This window comes from Benincasa hispida, chromosome 3, assembly GCF_027475165.1.
Source record: "Benincasa hispida cultivar pf3 chromosome 3, pf3_genome.v1.1, whole genome shotgun sequence".
Lineage (NCBI taxonomy): Eukaryota > Viridiplantae > Streptophyta > Magnoliopsida > Cucurbitales > Cucurbitaceae > Benincasa > Benincasa hispida.
Genome location: NC_143480.1, coordinates 7,225,375 through 7,240,537, shown reverse-complemented (window position 1 = coordinate 7,240,537; position 15,163 = coordinate 7,225,375). Strand labels below are relative to the sequence as shown.

At 35.4% G+C, this 15,163-nt stretch overlaps 2 protein-coding genes across 8 annotated transcripts; both read left to right on the top strand.

The window, feature by feature from the left end:
• Positions 1-2,699: 2,699 nt before the first annotated feature.
• On the top strand, positions 2,700-12,963 carry LOC120081340 (AAA-type ATPase family protein). 7 transcript variants are annotated; one of them, XR_005482792.2, is made up of 8 exons: positions 2,700-3,098; positions 3,242-5,866; positions 6,674-6,893; positions 7,171-7,716; positions 7,914-8,475; positions 9,306-9,374; positions 9,866-9,954; positions 10,383-10,521. XR_005482792.2 is itself a non-coding variant. In XM_039036102.2 (8 exons), exons 2-7 carry the CDS (start codon positions 3,791-3,793, stop codon positions 9,944-9,946), a joined length of 3,549 nt encoding a protein of 1,182 aa, XP_038892030.1. In that variant the 5' UTR covers positions 2,700-3,098; positions 3,242-3,790; the 3' UTR covers positions 9,947-9,954; positions 12,930-12,963. The 7 variants fall into 7 exon arrangements, 6 of the variants coding, with proteins under 6 accessions (XP_038892030.1, XP_038892028.1, XP_038892026.1 ...); XM_039036102.2 differs by lacking the exon at positions 10,383-10,521 and adding an exon at positions 12,930-12,963 and having other exon boundaries at positions 9,306-9,369; XM_039036100.2 differs by having other exon boundaries at positions 9,306-9,369; positions 10,383-10,736.
• OFP5 (ovate family protein 5) lies at positions 12,678-14,353 on the top strand. Its single transcript, XM_039036104.2, has one exon. The coding sequence runs from the start codon at positions 12,813-12,815 to the stop codon at positions 14,214-14,216; it is 1,404 nt and encodes a 467-aa protein (XP_038892032.1). The 5' UTR covers positions 12,678-12,812; the 3' UTR covers positions 14,217-14,353.
• The last annotated feature ends 810 nt before the right edge of the window (positions 14,354-15,163 follow it).

Here is a 15,163-nt window from a genome sequence, read left to right as displayed (position 1 = left end):
GTCCTAAATGGTTTTCCATTAGAATGCACATGCGTTATTTTATAACTCGAAATGTTTTTGCATTGTACTTTTTATTTGTAAAGTGTTTTGACTTACATTTGTTAGAAAAATTACTTTTCTAAAAGTATAAAACCAAACATTGAAATAATTGTCAACTTAAACATAATTTAATCGACATAAAATTATACGATCGATTTTAATATTAGAAGTTTGATTCTTCACCTTACATATTATAATATATAAACACATATTTATCATCAATTTTTTTATTAAACTACGTACTCAATTAAAATTACTTATTTTATAATAGCATCTTCAAAATCTGACCCTTGGATCATTTTTTTTGGTTTGGGAGTAGTTCCAATTGAAATCAAGATGAGAACAATATCCATTTTTTAATCAATCTCATGCATGCTTATATTTTGACTACAATTTATAAATTTTCTTAAAATTTTTATAAAAGCCAATAATCTCAATCTTCTCCCTCCATATTTTTTATTTAAAAAGCACTCATAGTTAAAACAAAAATAACAAGGGAAATATTTAAACCAGAGAATACAAAATGATTATCAAAACATATTCTTTTCTTTCCTTACTTGAATTGAAAATATCATTCATGTTTTCTACTATTTTCCTATTCTAAAAAATCAGTGAAATAAACTATCCACAGAATAAAATCTCAACAATAAAAAATAGTCATCGACGATACAAAACTATGTTAATTAAATCATGCTAATGTTGACAAGTGACAACATCACCCACATTAAAAAAAAAAAAGTGTAATCTTGTCAATATGCTTAATATATATATATATATATAGTTTTTCAGGGTAAAAAGAATTTTTTTCCCCATCTTTTGGAGTTCAAAACAAATATACGTTGTATAGGTACAATCCTGGGACCACGAAAATCCTAGTTACACAATCTGGAACAAAAGAGTGTTGGATAAAATGTTCATATAAAATACAAAATTTTGAAGCAATTGAAGTGTGAAGGCGTGTCGATGTCACCACTTCAAATTATAATCTCACTTATTTTATTTATCCCCATATATAATTAATAAAGTTTTGAATGATATTTCATATATGGTTGGATATTTGCATACACATTAAAATTTCAGAATAGAGAGAACCGTTTGTATTTAAAATTTGAAAATATGCGCATAAAATCTCCGGTCAACGTTCATAAATGAGCTAAACGTTTGGGCTCCAATAATTTACTGAAAATAAAGCATATAATTTAGTAAAAATGACTAAATGAGTTGCCGTTTTGGATATATAGCCTTTCAATTTCCCATAATTGTACGAAAGGGACGGCGGAAGAAAAGGGTAAAGGGCAACCCCACACCCACAACACTCAGTCCATAATAAATACTAATAATAAAACGGGCAAATTTCATTCGACACCACCCTCTGGACCACATTCCAAAAAATTTCTCTTTTTTCTTTTTCTTTATTCTTTTTTGGTGTGGACTGGCAGTTATGCTTAACAAAAAGTAAAGAAAGACTAGAATTCAAAAAGGAAAATAAATAAAAATAAAATGAAAGCCAGAAAGATAATATAAAAGGCCAAGTTGTTTGGATGAGGCAGCTGCAAGTTGGATATATAAGAGAGAAATGGTAAAATATAATTCCACCTAGGTGAATTCCAACATATCACAATTCATGATATATAAAACTCACACAAAAGTCTAAAAAACGTACCTCAAGGAAACAAATTTAAAAAAGACGAACTTATATGATTTCTTAATAGATGCTTCGCATCACATTGAGTAACCCACAAAAAAAAAAAAAAATACTGGATCAAATAATTAGTATTGAGTAAAATTTTTCTTTTTCTAAAGATATTGAATTGCTAAAAGAGAAATACCTCACAGCTCGAGGTCAAGACATGCGATAAACACTATAAAAATAAGAAAAGCAAAACAAAGAATGACAGAAACCAACCAAACATAAAGATATAAAGCATCTACAACTCAAGGGAAAATGTCCAAAGGAGAAGACACTGAGAAGCTCCAAGCCACTTAAAATAACAAATAAATACCTTAGATCGAACAACCAAGCCAATCACCTAGGGAGGACACAAAGTAGCGCCATTGGCATGCATATTACCCTCGCGACAAACATAATAAATAACAACATACCAAGTAATTCTCGTATGCTTTAGTCAATTACATGCACTAAAGTGAAATCCAATTTGACCTTGTATTCCAATGCGGGATCTTAAAAGAATAACTTTCTCACAAGAGTATGTATTCCAAACACCCTTTACTAAAATGACATTAAAAAAATAAATGATATCTAGACTTGACTCTACTAAACCATCATGGTTGGTCTAATGATAAATAGGAGAACATCCCTCAATAAATGGATAAGAGGTCACGATCACTTATTTAAGATTTAATATCCTATGAATTTCCATGATAACTAAATATTGTAGAATTAAACGGATTGTCTCGTGAGATTAATCCGAAATACGGATAAACGGATCCAAATACTTATAAAAAGAAAAAAAGAAAAAAGAAAAAAAGAAAAAAGAAAAAAAGAAAAAAGAAGACTCGAATCTACTAATACACATAACACAACCACTAACTCGAGATATAAAAAATATTTCTTATTAGTTTAATTAATTATTTAAGCAATTAAAAATTAAATAAGGTCACGAAATAAATTAATATATGATATGCGTGGCAGAAATTTTGTATGTTAGTAGTCGGATTTTGCAGGGGCAAACGGTCTACTTCAATAAATTTTCATGTAAAGGGGTATTTTGGGTTGAGAAACGGACACACCGATTCACTGCTGACGTGTCCTCCGGTGCGAGAGGTGTCTGTGAATCTGCCTGCAACAGATCTCACCCAACCCCCTCTTCTTCTTCTTCCTCTTCTTCACTTCCCACTATACACTCTTTTGCTCTTACTCCCTATTCCTCTGAAGCTCTCTCTCTCTCTGTTAAGCGGAGTTTCCTGTGTTTTGGACTGGGATATCACTTTTCTCTCAAAGGGAACCTCGTGAGCTTCATGGGAAGCTCGCTCAGAGATCTGGGCTTTAATTTTCCAACCGGCATATTGGATTCTGCTTTTCCCCTCTTCTGATTCAGGTGATTCCTCTCTTTTCCTTTTTGCTTTTTTCCATCTTCCTCAACCGTTTCGCTTTACCCTACCCTTTGTGTTTTCCTTTTCAACACCTTCTTATCTTCTTTCGCTGTCGTCCCCATCTTGTTCTCTTCTGTTTTCTTCACAGATACCGCCCGCCATTTTTTTAGGGGTTTAAGGGGAGTGTACGGACGATCTTTTGATTCTCCAATGGGTTCTTTTGTCTAACATTTCTCTGTTCGGGTTTTTGCTTGCTGAAGCTGGATTGAGCTTGGCGCAGTATGCATTGGAGTCTGCTGATTAGGATTCAGTTGGAGTAGCATTTATTATTTCTGCTACTTCCACTTGAATCTCCTGCGATTAGCTTCATGGTTTACTCGACCCTGGTTCTATGGGGTGGGTGATTGGGAGTGGTTCGTCGATGGATTTTCCTTGTTTCTCATTTTCTACTTGGCGGAAACTCGACGAGGTTGGAATATAATGTTTGACGTGGATTCGTTGAAATAGAATTAGAATTTAACTTTCCTTGTTAAGATTGAAGGTCCTCTGTTTGCCTAAATTGCGGGATAATTTGGAACTCATTTGTCATAGTTGTGGAGATTTGACCTCGCGTTGTCTGATTGATAATGCAATATATTTTGTTTCGTTTCCTTAATTGTCAAGAAATTTCCCGACCAAATGCATTTATGTTCTCATCATGACTAGAGCTGTCCGCGATAGAATTCTCAAGGAGGCAAATGGTGATATTAGCGATCATCTACGTAACCACATTCACTTGACGAACTGCATTCACTTGAAGAATCACATGCACAAGCACAGCCCAATCTTGGCTGACAGGTCTCTTATGAGGGATCTCATTGTCCTTCAGAGGTCGCGATCTCTCAGGGACCCTTCTGCAAGTCCTCCCTCATGGCAGTCTCCCTCAATAACTGATCTGCCATCAAGGATGGGCGAAAATAATGCTGTGATTCGTGAAGGAAGAAGGTCGGTAGGAACCGAGAGTCGAAGGGTAGGTGGTAGGACAATATCCGGAAGTTCTCCACCCTTGGGAAGTTTTGCAACATCAAAAGTTGCTCCGGCTGAGGTGAATGTGGCCGTGGATGGGGTGACAGCAATTAGTGAGCACAGTGTTAAGAGTGACATCCGAGATGGTAGAAGAATTCGGAGAGAAGAGTCAAGTAAGAGGAGTGATAGAAACAGTGCTTTGGATGGCAATGAAGAATCTTCACCTGTTCATGATGCGCATCTTCTGCATGAGGTTATTTCAAGGAAATCGGAGTCTAAAGATAGAAAGAGTGAACAGAAGGATAAGCAGGTCAGGGGCATTCCGTTTAAGACACTTTCGGAGCAACTGAATTCTGCTCCAATAGATAGCGATGATATTGCATCTTCAAGTGCTAATGTATATTGGAGACGATCTCAGCAGGAGAAAATCATTGATGAACCTGAACCCAGCTTTCGGGCAAACTGCAGTGGATTGAATAGGGTTAAAAGGCGAAAATTTCGAGGTACAAGGAGAAGTCGTATGAATTTAACTTCCAGAGACACTGGTGGTCAAAATGAATTGTCTGTAGCTTCTAATACATTAGCTCATGGTTCGACTCATTCAAAGCATAAAATGGAAGAGGACAATGAAAATTATGCCAACAAAAATGTCATCGGTGGACCTAGAAATGGGTGTGGTATGCCTTGGAATTGGTCAAGAATTCATCATAGGGGGAAAACGTTTTTAGACATGGCTGGAAGGAGTTTTTCTTGTGGCATTTCAGATTCGATGTTAAGAAAATGCAGTCCAACTGCACGTGGGAGAGGCATTTCTGGCACACCCATAGCATCTGATCACTCAAGCTCATCTGCTAAATTTGATGCCGAGGCACTACCTTTACTGGTTGAGGCATCTGGGTCCCAGGAAAGCATTGAAAATGCAGGCTGGCAACGAGATTACTCTGGGGAATTGGGAATATTTGCGGATAATTATATTAAACACGAAGTTGATTCTGACCTTGCTTCAGAAGCAAGGTGTAGTAACCGAAGAAGAACAAGAGGCCATCATCGTTCTAGACATCAAAATCTGACACAAAAATACATGCCACGAACATTCAAAGATTTGGTGGGACAAAATTTAGTAGCCCAAGCTCTTTCAAATGCTGTCTTGAAGAAGAAGGTTGGGTTACTATATGTGTTTTATGGTCCTCATGGTACAGGAAAAACTTCCTGTGCTCGCATATTTGCTAGGGCATTGAACTGCCAGTCTTTGGAACATTCCAAACCTTGTGGATTATGCAATTCTTGCGTTGGATATGACATGGGAAAGAGCAGGAATATAAGGGAAGTTGTTCCTGTTAGTAATCTTGACTTTGAGAGCATTACTGAACTACTTGAGCATATGATAGCTTCTCAGCTCCCATCACAGTATACAGTGTTCATTTTTGATGATTGTGACAGCTTTTCCTCTAATTGCTGGAGTGCCATTACAAAGGTCATTGACCGAGCACCCAGACGTCTAGTTTTTGTCCTTGTGTGTTCAAGTCTAGATGTTTTACCTCATATAATTATATCCAGGTGCCAGAAATTCTTTTTTCCAAAGCTGAAGGATGCTGATGTTATCCATACCTTGCAGTGGATTGCAACCCAAGAAAATTTAGAAATTGATAAAGATGCACTAAAACTTATCACATCAAGATCCGATGGATCATTGAGGGATGCTGAAATGACTCTTGAGCAGCTCAGCTTACTTGGCCAGAAAATTTCTGTTCCTCTAATTCAGGAACTGGTGAGTTCTATGTTTTAATTCCAAAGAGTGCGATAGTTGGAGATGAAAGTTTCCATTCACACTTTTCATAGGCTATTATTTCATGCCTTGATTGTAATGATTGAAGTGTTTTCTGCCTACTATGAAGTTTGACATGAATTTTCTGGAGAGAAAAATTGATCTTTATATTTCTGAACTTTTTTGTTGTCGTGGAAGAGTGAAAACCTAAATGTGTTCTTTCATCTACATATTGTGACCACAAATTTGGTCTACGCTGTTTCATAACTTCAGCTGAAACAAACAATGCCGTCTTTTATTTTGTTAACATGACCACATATATTTTCATGTGGGACAAATCATTTTTATGTTCTGTTTTAGGTCAAAGAAGTAGCTTTTATGGAGAGTTGTGGGCCCCTGAGTTCTGCCTATATGCCTTCCTGAACATCTCGATTTAATTTTCAGAATTTGTTATAGTTTCTGAAATGGTTTTCACAACTGGTGAAGCATGAACTTACCTAAAATAAATCTGGCAGCATTATATTCTGAAATGTTTACGTGTGGAAGGCTTATCATATTGACAAGCTATCATAGCTGACGGATGGCCTGTTCTGTTTTTTCCCGTACAACTTGAGCCTTCCAGCAAAAGATAAATAGACTAGTTTCTGGTGACGAAAATTCTGGCTTTGGTTACAATAGTAAAAAATTATTATAAAAACTATAAAAATAACAGTATCCCTTACAATGCAGTTTGATTCATATCATTTCCACTGCATATAACTTTCTTATTGTTTCATTCTTATAATTTCTATGTACCCAATTGGTTTCCAGGTTGGGCTCATCTCTGACGAAAAATTGGTGGATCTTCTTGATCTAGCTCTATCTGCAGACACAGTAAACACAGTAAAACACTTGAGGTTGATTATTGAAAGTGGTGTGGAGCCAATGGCCTTGATGTCACAAATCGCTACTGTAATTACTGATATTCTTGCTGGTAGTTATGATTTCAAAAAAGAAAGACCTCGGAGGAAGTTTTTCCGACGACAGCCATGTAAGTCAAAGAACATGTTATGTATGTGAAGGAACTTCATCAATTCAGTTCACTTGTAACTAGATTGTTGTCCTGTAAAGTATATAGTCTTTTTTTCCTTGTATTCATTTATGTTTCTTAGTTCATTTTCAGATTTTTGCTAAAATGTTGCCTATGTTAACTTTATATCTGGAACTTCATCTCTTGCTGCCTTTCATGGTTTTAATTGATTAATGAACTAATTTCAAGTTTTAATCAACTATCAAGCTCATGCTTTTTTTTTTCCTTGGCATTCTAGTATCCAAGGAAGATATGGAAAAGCTACGTCAAGCTCTGAAAACATTATCTGAAGCTGAGAAGCAATTAAGAATGTCTAATGATAAATTGACCTGGCTTACAGCTGCATTACTTCAACTTGCTCCAGATCAGCAGTATATGTTGTCCAGCTCTGCTGAGACAAGCTTTAATCACAGTCCCTTAGCCCTGAATAATGTGAGTTGTAGGGGTATATCAAGGAATATTGACCAGCATGCTGAAATATCTGGTGGCGAGAAAGGATTGCCAACAGATGTTAAGTTTGCTGGTCATTCTGACTCATATGATAATAGGATTTCCAAAGGCATTAGTTTAGACAGAAAAAGACATTCTGGAGTTGGTGTGGCTCCTCAGCAGAATATTGCAAGCACTACAGATTTAATGAAGTCTAGTGGAAAGCAGGTTTCTGGTAAAACTCATAAAGCCATTGAAGAAATTTGGTTGGAGGTGCTAGGAAAAATTCGGATAAATAGTATTAAAGAGTTTTTGATTCAAGAAGGAACGCTTGCATCAGTGAGTTTTGGTGCAGGTACATTTTGTTGTTGCATCATGTTTGCAGTTTGCAGTTTCATTCCTTCATATTTCACTTTACTTATTTTGAAAAAAATACATTTTGTAAGTCTATTTGTCCGTCAATATTTAGAAGCACGTAAAATTATGTATGTTAATCTAACATCTGAAGCAAAGAGTTTTGACTTTTGATAATTGTATCATATCTTTTGGCAGCACCAACTGTGCGCTTGATATTCAATTCACAGAATGCAAAATCAAAAGCAGAGAAGTTGAGAGAGCAAATCTTACAAGCATTTGAGTCTGCTCTTGGGTCCTCATTGATAATTGAAATTAGATGTGAATCAAAAAGGGATACTACAGTGGGGAACCATTCATCAATTACTTTACCTGCATCTAAAAATGGTCTGTTACAGATTAGAGACATAAGTGGTCATATGCCTCAAGCTCAGCTACAGCACTATGGTTCTGGTGAAGTTGGAAGAGGCGAAATTGTTGAAATAGATGCTTCACCAAGGGAAGCCCATAATCAAGGAGAATCTAATCAAAGGAATTTAGAAGGTTCACAAGGAGAAGTATCAGTCTCTCGTAAGAACTCGACCTTGTCATCAATTTCAGAAAGAAGAGAAGGTGGAGCTCAAAGTCGGAGTCAAAGTATTGTGAGAAGCAAAGTATCTCTGGCGCATGTTATTCAGCAAGCAGAAGGATGTTCACAGCGAAGTGGATGGTCCAAACGCAAAGCTGTATCTATAGCTGAAAAACTTGAGCAGGAAAACTTGTACGTATTGCTATCTTCAAGATTTCAATTTTTCTTGTTCTGTGTTATTAGGTTTCTGGTAGACCAAGAACAACTCCTATACGTTGGAGCTTGCTTGGGAACTCAAAATAGTTTTCTATTTTATAGAACAAAAACTCTTTCAAATGTGTTGGATAACTTCTTTTTAGTTGGTTTTTTTTTTTTTTTAATATAACAAAGATTACAAAGTATTTTTCCTTCTGAAATCATAGATTTCAATGTTATACAACCACATCAATTTTTTAGAGTCATTCGATCACAATCTTCAAAAACAAATTTGAAAACAGAACATATAAGAGTCTTTCAGACAAACAGCCTCTTGCTTTTAATCTTGGCATACAAAAAACCTGTTCTTCAAGCTTAATATCTTACTGGCCCAAGTCATTTGATCACAATTTTCGAAAGCTAAACTATTTTTTCTTCTGGCCTCTTGCTAAGATTTAAGAGCATAATTGATTGAAGGTAGAAAAAGAAATTGCACGAAACCTAGTAAATAACCAACTCAGAAATTATGAAGTCCTGAAATAAGGGACTTTTAAAATAGATCCAGAGAAGAAATATTAGCCACTAGAATACACAAGCTCTTACAATCCAATGCTCTGTACAACAGAGAACTATTAATTGCTTATTTGAAACAGAATCCTTTTTTTCCCCCCTTCTGGTTTCTGTACTTTTATGAAGCTGAGTTTATTTATTGGCCGTGATAAGGTTTGCTTCCTTGCGTTTCACGACCAAATGCACCCGCTTAATTTTATTGACTTTCAAATTCCTTGACTTCTTTTCATCTTATTATTTTTTTACATTTTCTGCAGGAGACTTGAACCTCAATCAAGAAACTTATTATGCTGGAAAGCATCTAGAGTAACTCGAAGAAAGGTAGGGTAAGAAGGAGATATAAATAACTAATAACTTGATTGTTTCAGTTTTGATATCACACTCTTTGAAAAAAAAATGAATTACTCAAATTTTTGCTATAATTAAAAACCCATATTAACTTTGCAAGGATGGATGCATTTCATTCATTACCTAAGTGATTAGTGATTATATGGTTAAACTAGGTTACAGTTTGATGGTAATGAAGCATGTTGTACCACTTACGGTAATTTTACTGTCAATTAACTTCACTTAAAATCCCATGGCTAATTTTTTGAAGATTGAGTCCGTCTTTTTTCTTTGAAGAGTGATCATCTGTTCAATGGCGTTGTACCTATTTGTTGTTTATTGCTAAGACAGTTTCATGACCTTTTGCCTTTCATGGCCGTTATTCCGTTGTTTTGGTTGTGTCTCCAAATTGCAGTACGTATATTATATAGTATTAATAATAGAAAATAATGTCTCCATTCCCTTCACTTATTGATGATTATCTATGCAGCTATCACGGTTGAAAGTTAGAACTCGAAGGCCACAGTCATTGCTGAAACTTGTTTCCTGTGGTAAATGTCTTTCTGCGTAGTTAGCAAGGTAATAATTCCAGCCAGAAAGGAAGAAGAGGGAGAATGATTTAGGAGATTGATTAACTTCGTTTTCTCTTTTAGTTGTATTTAGTTTTTCTTCTCTCTTTTTTGCCCCATGGTGATTACTAGGCTCATTTTTATCTGTGAATTCAATTTTATGAAATCAATTAATTTTTCATCGTAAAAAGAGGAGAGGATTATAGAATGCAGTCCTCATGTTCTAGACCTTTGCCCGTTCCAATTCAATTTCCGCCTTGTAAGATTAGTTCTTTTGGGATCTACAATGTAATTCTAACTTCACTTACATAGCGATTAGTATCTTGAAAGCATTTAACAGAATGACATCACAATTCATTGGAATTGTGTCTGATATCTGTATTCAAATGTTTAAGGAGTTCCGTTTCTGATTTCTTCATCCACTTGAACACTTGTTAGGGAGTGCATCCCTTCACTTCAAACCGACACTTCTCTCATTATATCAGGCTCCGGAATGAGCTTGAATCTGGAATTGTAGAAGTCAATACAAATTATATCTTAGGTTGATGAAGAAGCTAGCTTCATTTTCACACCATAGCGCTCCGGATTGGCGGCAGCTTCCCTCCTTATGTTAACTAAGGAACTGGAAAGGTGCTCCAGTTTACATTTTTCACAATAGAATATGATGATTCGGGTGTATATTTTTCTCCTGACATTTGAACGGTGAAGATATATATTTTTCTTCCTCTCTAGGAATTTATGAATACGATGATTCAGGAAAATATGGGGAAATTAGTCTCTTCTTCCAGGGCATTTTCAAGTAGGTTTTACTTACTACTACACATATTACTTTTTTTCCTTTCCTGATACATTGGTGTAATCATTTCGTTTTTTGTTTTTGGTTTTTAAAAATTTAGTTTATTTTCTTTCAATTTCTTATAATGATTTGCATCTTTTTGTAAGTACAATTGTTGAATTCTTAGCCAAATTTCAAAGGCAAAAAATTTTTAAAAGTTGGTTTTTTTAGTTTTCAAAATTTGACTTGATTTTTTAAATATTTGGTAAAAAGTGGACAATAAAGGAAGAAATTTGAAGGTGGAGGTAATGTTTATAGGTTTATTTTTTAAAAAAATCTCATTTGGTAATCATTTTTGTTTTTGAAAATTAAGTTTATCCACACTACTTTTACCTTCAAATTTCTTCTTTGATCTATTTTTCACCAATGGTTTAAAAAATCAAGCCAAATTTTGAGAACTAAAAAAAGTAGTTTTTGTGTTTAGAGCATTTGGTTAAGAATTCAATCATTATATTTAAGAAAGATGTAAATCATTGTAAGAAATGTGGATGAAACAAGCTTAATTTTCAAAAATAAAAAATCAAATGGTTACTAAATAGACCTAAATAGTTACTAAATAGGGTCTAAACAATTTTATTCCCACGTGCAGAACTGCTTGTGGTTATATAAACATAATTTCTCAGCTGCTATATACAATCACTGACCATTAAATTTCTCCCAAGTTGAAGGGTTTAAAACATAAAACATTACGACTTCAAGCTCCCGCTAAGTTGGGAAAAAACAATGAACTAGAAGTTATTTTTTATTTTTATTTATTTATTTTTTCAAATTTTCTGTTTCAGAATGGTAATACAATGTTTAACGTTTGAAAACAAGAACAAAAGGAAATTTTACCAGTCTGATTTCTTTTGATTTTTAAATAAAGATGAAAATCATGATAAGGAATATTAAACCTTCCATCTCTGAAGCTATTTCTTAACATAATCTGCAAGAAGAGAAGCTTACAGCATTTGGTGAAGCTTAAAAGACGATGGTCCAATTGTCTCACCGTCTAGTCTATGTAGCCTGGTCGTTGGACTATTTCAACAACTTATATAGTCAAGTCAACACACACCTCCACCAACTAAAAGGATGTCTTCATCATCTTCATACTGAAACATAGAGTTATGAATTGTAAATTTACAGTACTAGAAAACTAACCTTCACCAACTACTCATAAAAGCTCTACATAACATTCTTTGCTTTCTATACACAATCAACAACTTTAATGTTTGATAGGAGAAACCTCACAGTTCAATGAAGCAATTTTCATTTTAGGCCCAAAAAAGGTTCATAATCTCCATGGGGAAAAATGTACAGCTCTTTGGCTCAAACCAGTGAGCTTGCTGGACCACTTGTATTCGACTTTTGACTAAAGGCAAAAGTCGGAAAATCTAGAAGTGAAGGAAAAAGCAATAAAGCATAAAGGCAAGAAACCCAATAACATTCCAACACTAAAGCTTCACAAGGAATTCCCAAAAACAGTTCAATCCAAAACTAGAACTAAGGTTCTCTCCATGTTTGATATATGACGTTAAATGCAGGAAAAAACCCCCATTTTTTCCCATCTCTGTTTGCCCAACAGGTGTTTGTGATTATGACACACAGCCAACTCCCAAATTCTTGTTCGCTCTGTGAATTAGAGCCTATGTGCTCTATAGGCGAGATGAAAGATTAAAGAAATGGGTTTCTTTTCTTTTTCCTTTTCCTTTATTATTATTTTTTTTAGCCTCATGTTTGTTCTATTTTTCTTTTTAATTCCTTATGAGAGATTGCAAACCATCCACAAAAGTGATAAAAAAGTGGGCAAGTGGTCACAGGATTAATGGCGGGTCTTTCTTTTGAAAAAAACAGCAGAAAGACCAATATGAAACCCACGTTCCTACTTAACAGCTTAACTGTCTCAATAACTGCTACTGCTCTCTACCACCATCTTCTCTGATTCACTTTCTTCTTTCATGTTCCATACCCCATAAACTTTTCTAACGTAAGAAACTTCTTTTTTTCCTTTTTGTTTCAATTCAACTAAAACCCATCTTCCTTTTGCTGAAACTATGAAATGGGGTAGGAGGAAACCGCACAATCCTTCTTCTTCTTCTTCCACTTCTTCTTCTTCTTCCTCTAGGCCTTCTTTCATGTCTAATATCTTGCCTGCTTCTTGGCTCTCAAAGCTCAAGCAAAAAAAAAGTAACCAAGAAGCCAGACCCAGAAAAGTAAAGGGAACTGAGAAGGGGAATTCTCCTCGCATTCAATCGCCGGATTATGCAAATGTGATTCCCTCCCTTGGTCAAGCAAATCGGAATCACAATCGATTATGTAGCGGAGATGATGGTGAATTTTGGAAGCTATCTTTTGGAGAAGATGATATTGATGTGAAGAAGAGTGGTGGAATTTTGAGGTCAGTGTGGTACAACTCAGAGGATGAGCATGATCTTCCACGTACAAGTTGTAGAAGCTGCAGAAAAAAATGTTCAGAATTCGAGGGAAAGGAAGAGATTCAGAATTTGGAAGACATGGTTTCGAGGATGACGAGGAGAAGGAGAAGGAGGAGAGAAGCTCCAACCCAAGTGAAGCTTTTGAGGAGAGAGAGTGAAATTGAATCAACAACTCCAAGGAGCAAATACAGAGAAAATGGGAACTTCAAGAATTTGGGTAAAAAAGTTATGGAGAAGAAGGGATTTAAACCAGAGAGGGAGACAGATAAAGCAAAGGAGAAAGCAAGAAGATCAGTAGGGAAGAAAATCTTGGGGGTTGAAGAAGAGTCTGGAGTTAGGAAGAATGGGAGAGAGAAAACCAAATTGACAAGTTCAAGGAAGCATAGGTATGTCCCTTCCACCACGTCTAAAAGTTCCAATTTAGGAACTATAGAAGAAAACTGTGTATTTTCTTCTATGAAGGCAGAGGAAAGTGATGAACATAATAGCGTGGGGATTGAAATTGATTCAGACTGGGAAAAGATGAAGGAATTGAAGATTGAAGAATTGAAGTTAAGATATGAAAAGCAAAGACAGCCACTCTACGTAAGGAAGGATTCAAATGAGAAGAATCCAAAAGGCAGAAGAAAAATCAGAGTTTACTCTCCTAGAACAGCCAATAAAATTGAGATCTGCAAGATCAAAGCATTGGAGGATATGAAGAAAGCTAAGTTAAAGATGAAGAAGAAGGTAATAGAGAGCATGGTGGACGACGAGACAGACTTGGAGAGCTTTGCAGTTGTGAAATCTTCATTTGACCCACAGCAGGACTTCAGAGACTCAATGGTTGAGATGATCATGGAGAGAAGAATCAGTAAAGCAGAAGAGCTTGAAGAACTGTTGGCTTGTTATCTCACGTTGAATTCCGATCAATACCATGATCTCATCATCAAAGTATTTAGGCAAGTATGGTTTGACCTGAATCAGGCTGCTTTAGAATCTGAATTACACAAGCAATTCCCTTGTAGTGAACAACTTGTTTAGCTAATAAATTAACAGACAAATGTAGTAATCTTATCTGTTGAAAACATCTCAGTTCATAAACTTCCAAGAAATGTAATGTTAAATCACTGTTTTTCTTTTACAACTCTCAATACTCATATTCTTCATTTCCTGCTCGATTTCTCTCCGTGCCTATTAATTAAAGTTGTACCAAGTCTCAAGAATTGGATCGGCTTGTGCCCTTGATATGAATGATGAAGAGTGAGTGAGTTACAAGTGCATCACATGAACAGTCATACTCTGTTAATGCTCTACTACGAAAAGTGAATCATCCAAAGGCAAGAATCTCTAAGATGTCGTATTCAAAACTCTGAAACCTTTTTCCATTTTCTTGAGAAGCAAGCATCTAAGTTTTTGTAATTGAAGAAGAGAAAGTTAATTCAAAGTTCAAACTCATTATAGAATAAGTGAACAGATTACCAGTGGCTAAACAGTGTGTAATATTTAAAACCAGGCAATCCCAGTGATGAATGAAGCAACTGGAGGCCAAGTTGAGGATTTGGGTGGCTGAGTTGCCAAAACGTTAAAAGATTGCTGCTAGAGAGAGTAAAAGGACAATAAATTGAAGCAAATGGAAGCATGGTACAAATAATGACACTATCAAAGTTGAGTAAAACTTGAACATTGGTTCAATAATTGTCATAAATAAACGACTTTGTTGGGAAAATAAACACAATAATTAATGTATTGCTGCGGCGGATGTGGCTGTTGAGTTGCTTACTGCCTCACCCCTATCCAGACAAATTCTACGAAAATGAAACAAATTTAATAAAATAGAAAAACAAAAAAGAGGGGACATATTGCGGACAAAAAAATAGGTAATTACAAGGAGCTGATTAGATGGATTGGATTGTACCCATATTCATCTTATGGGTACAATAATATAATGTTTTTTTTTCCCTTTTACGTCAAATAATATTTTGTATTGA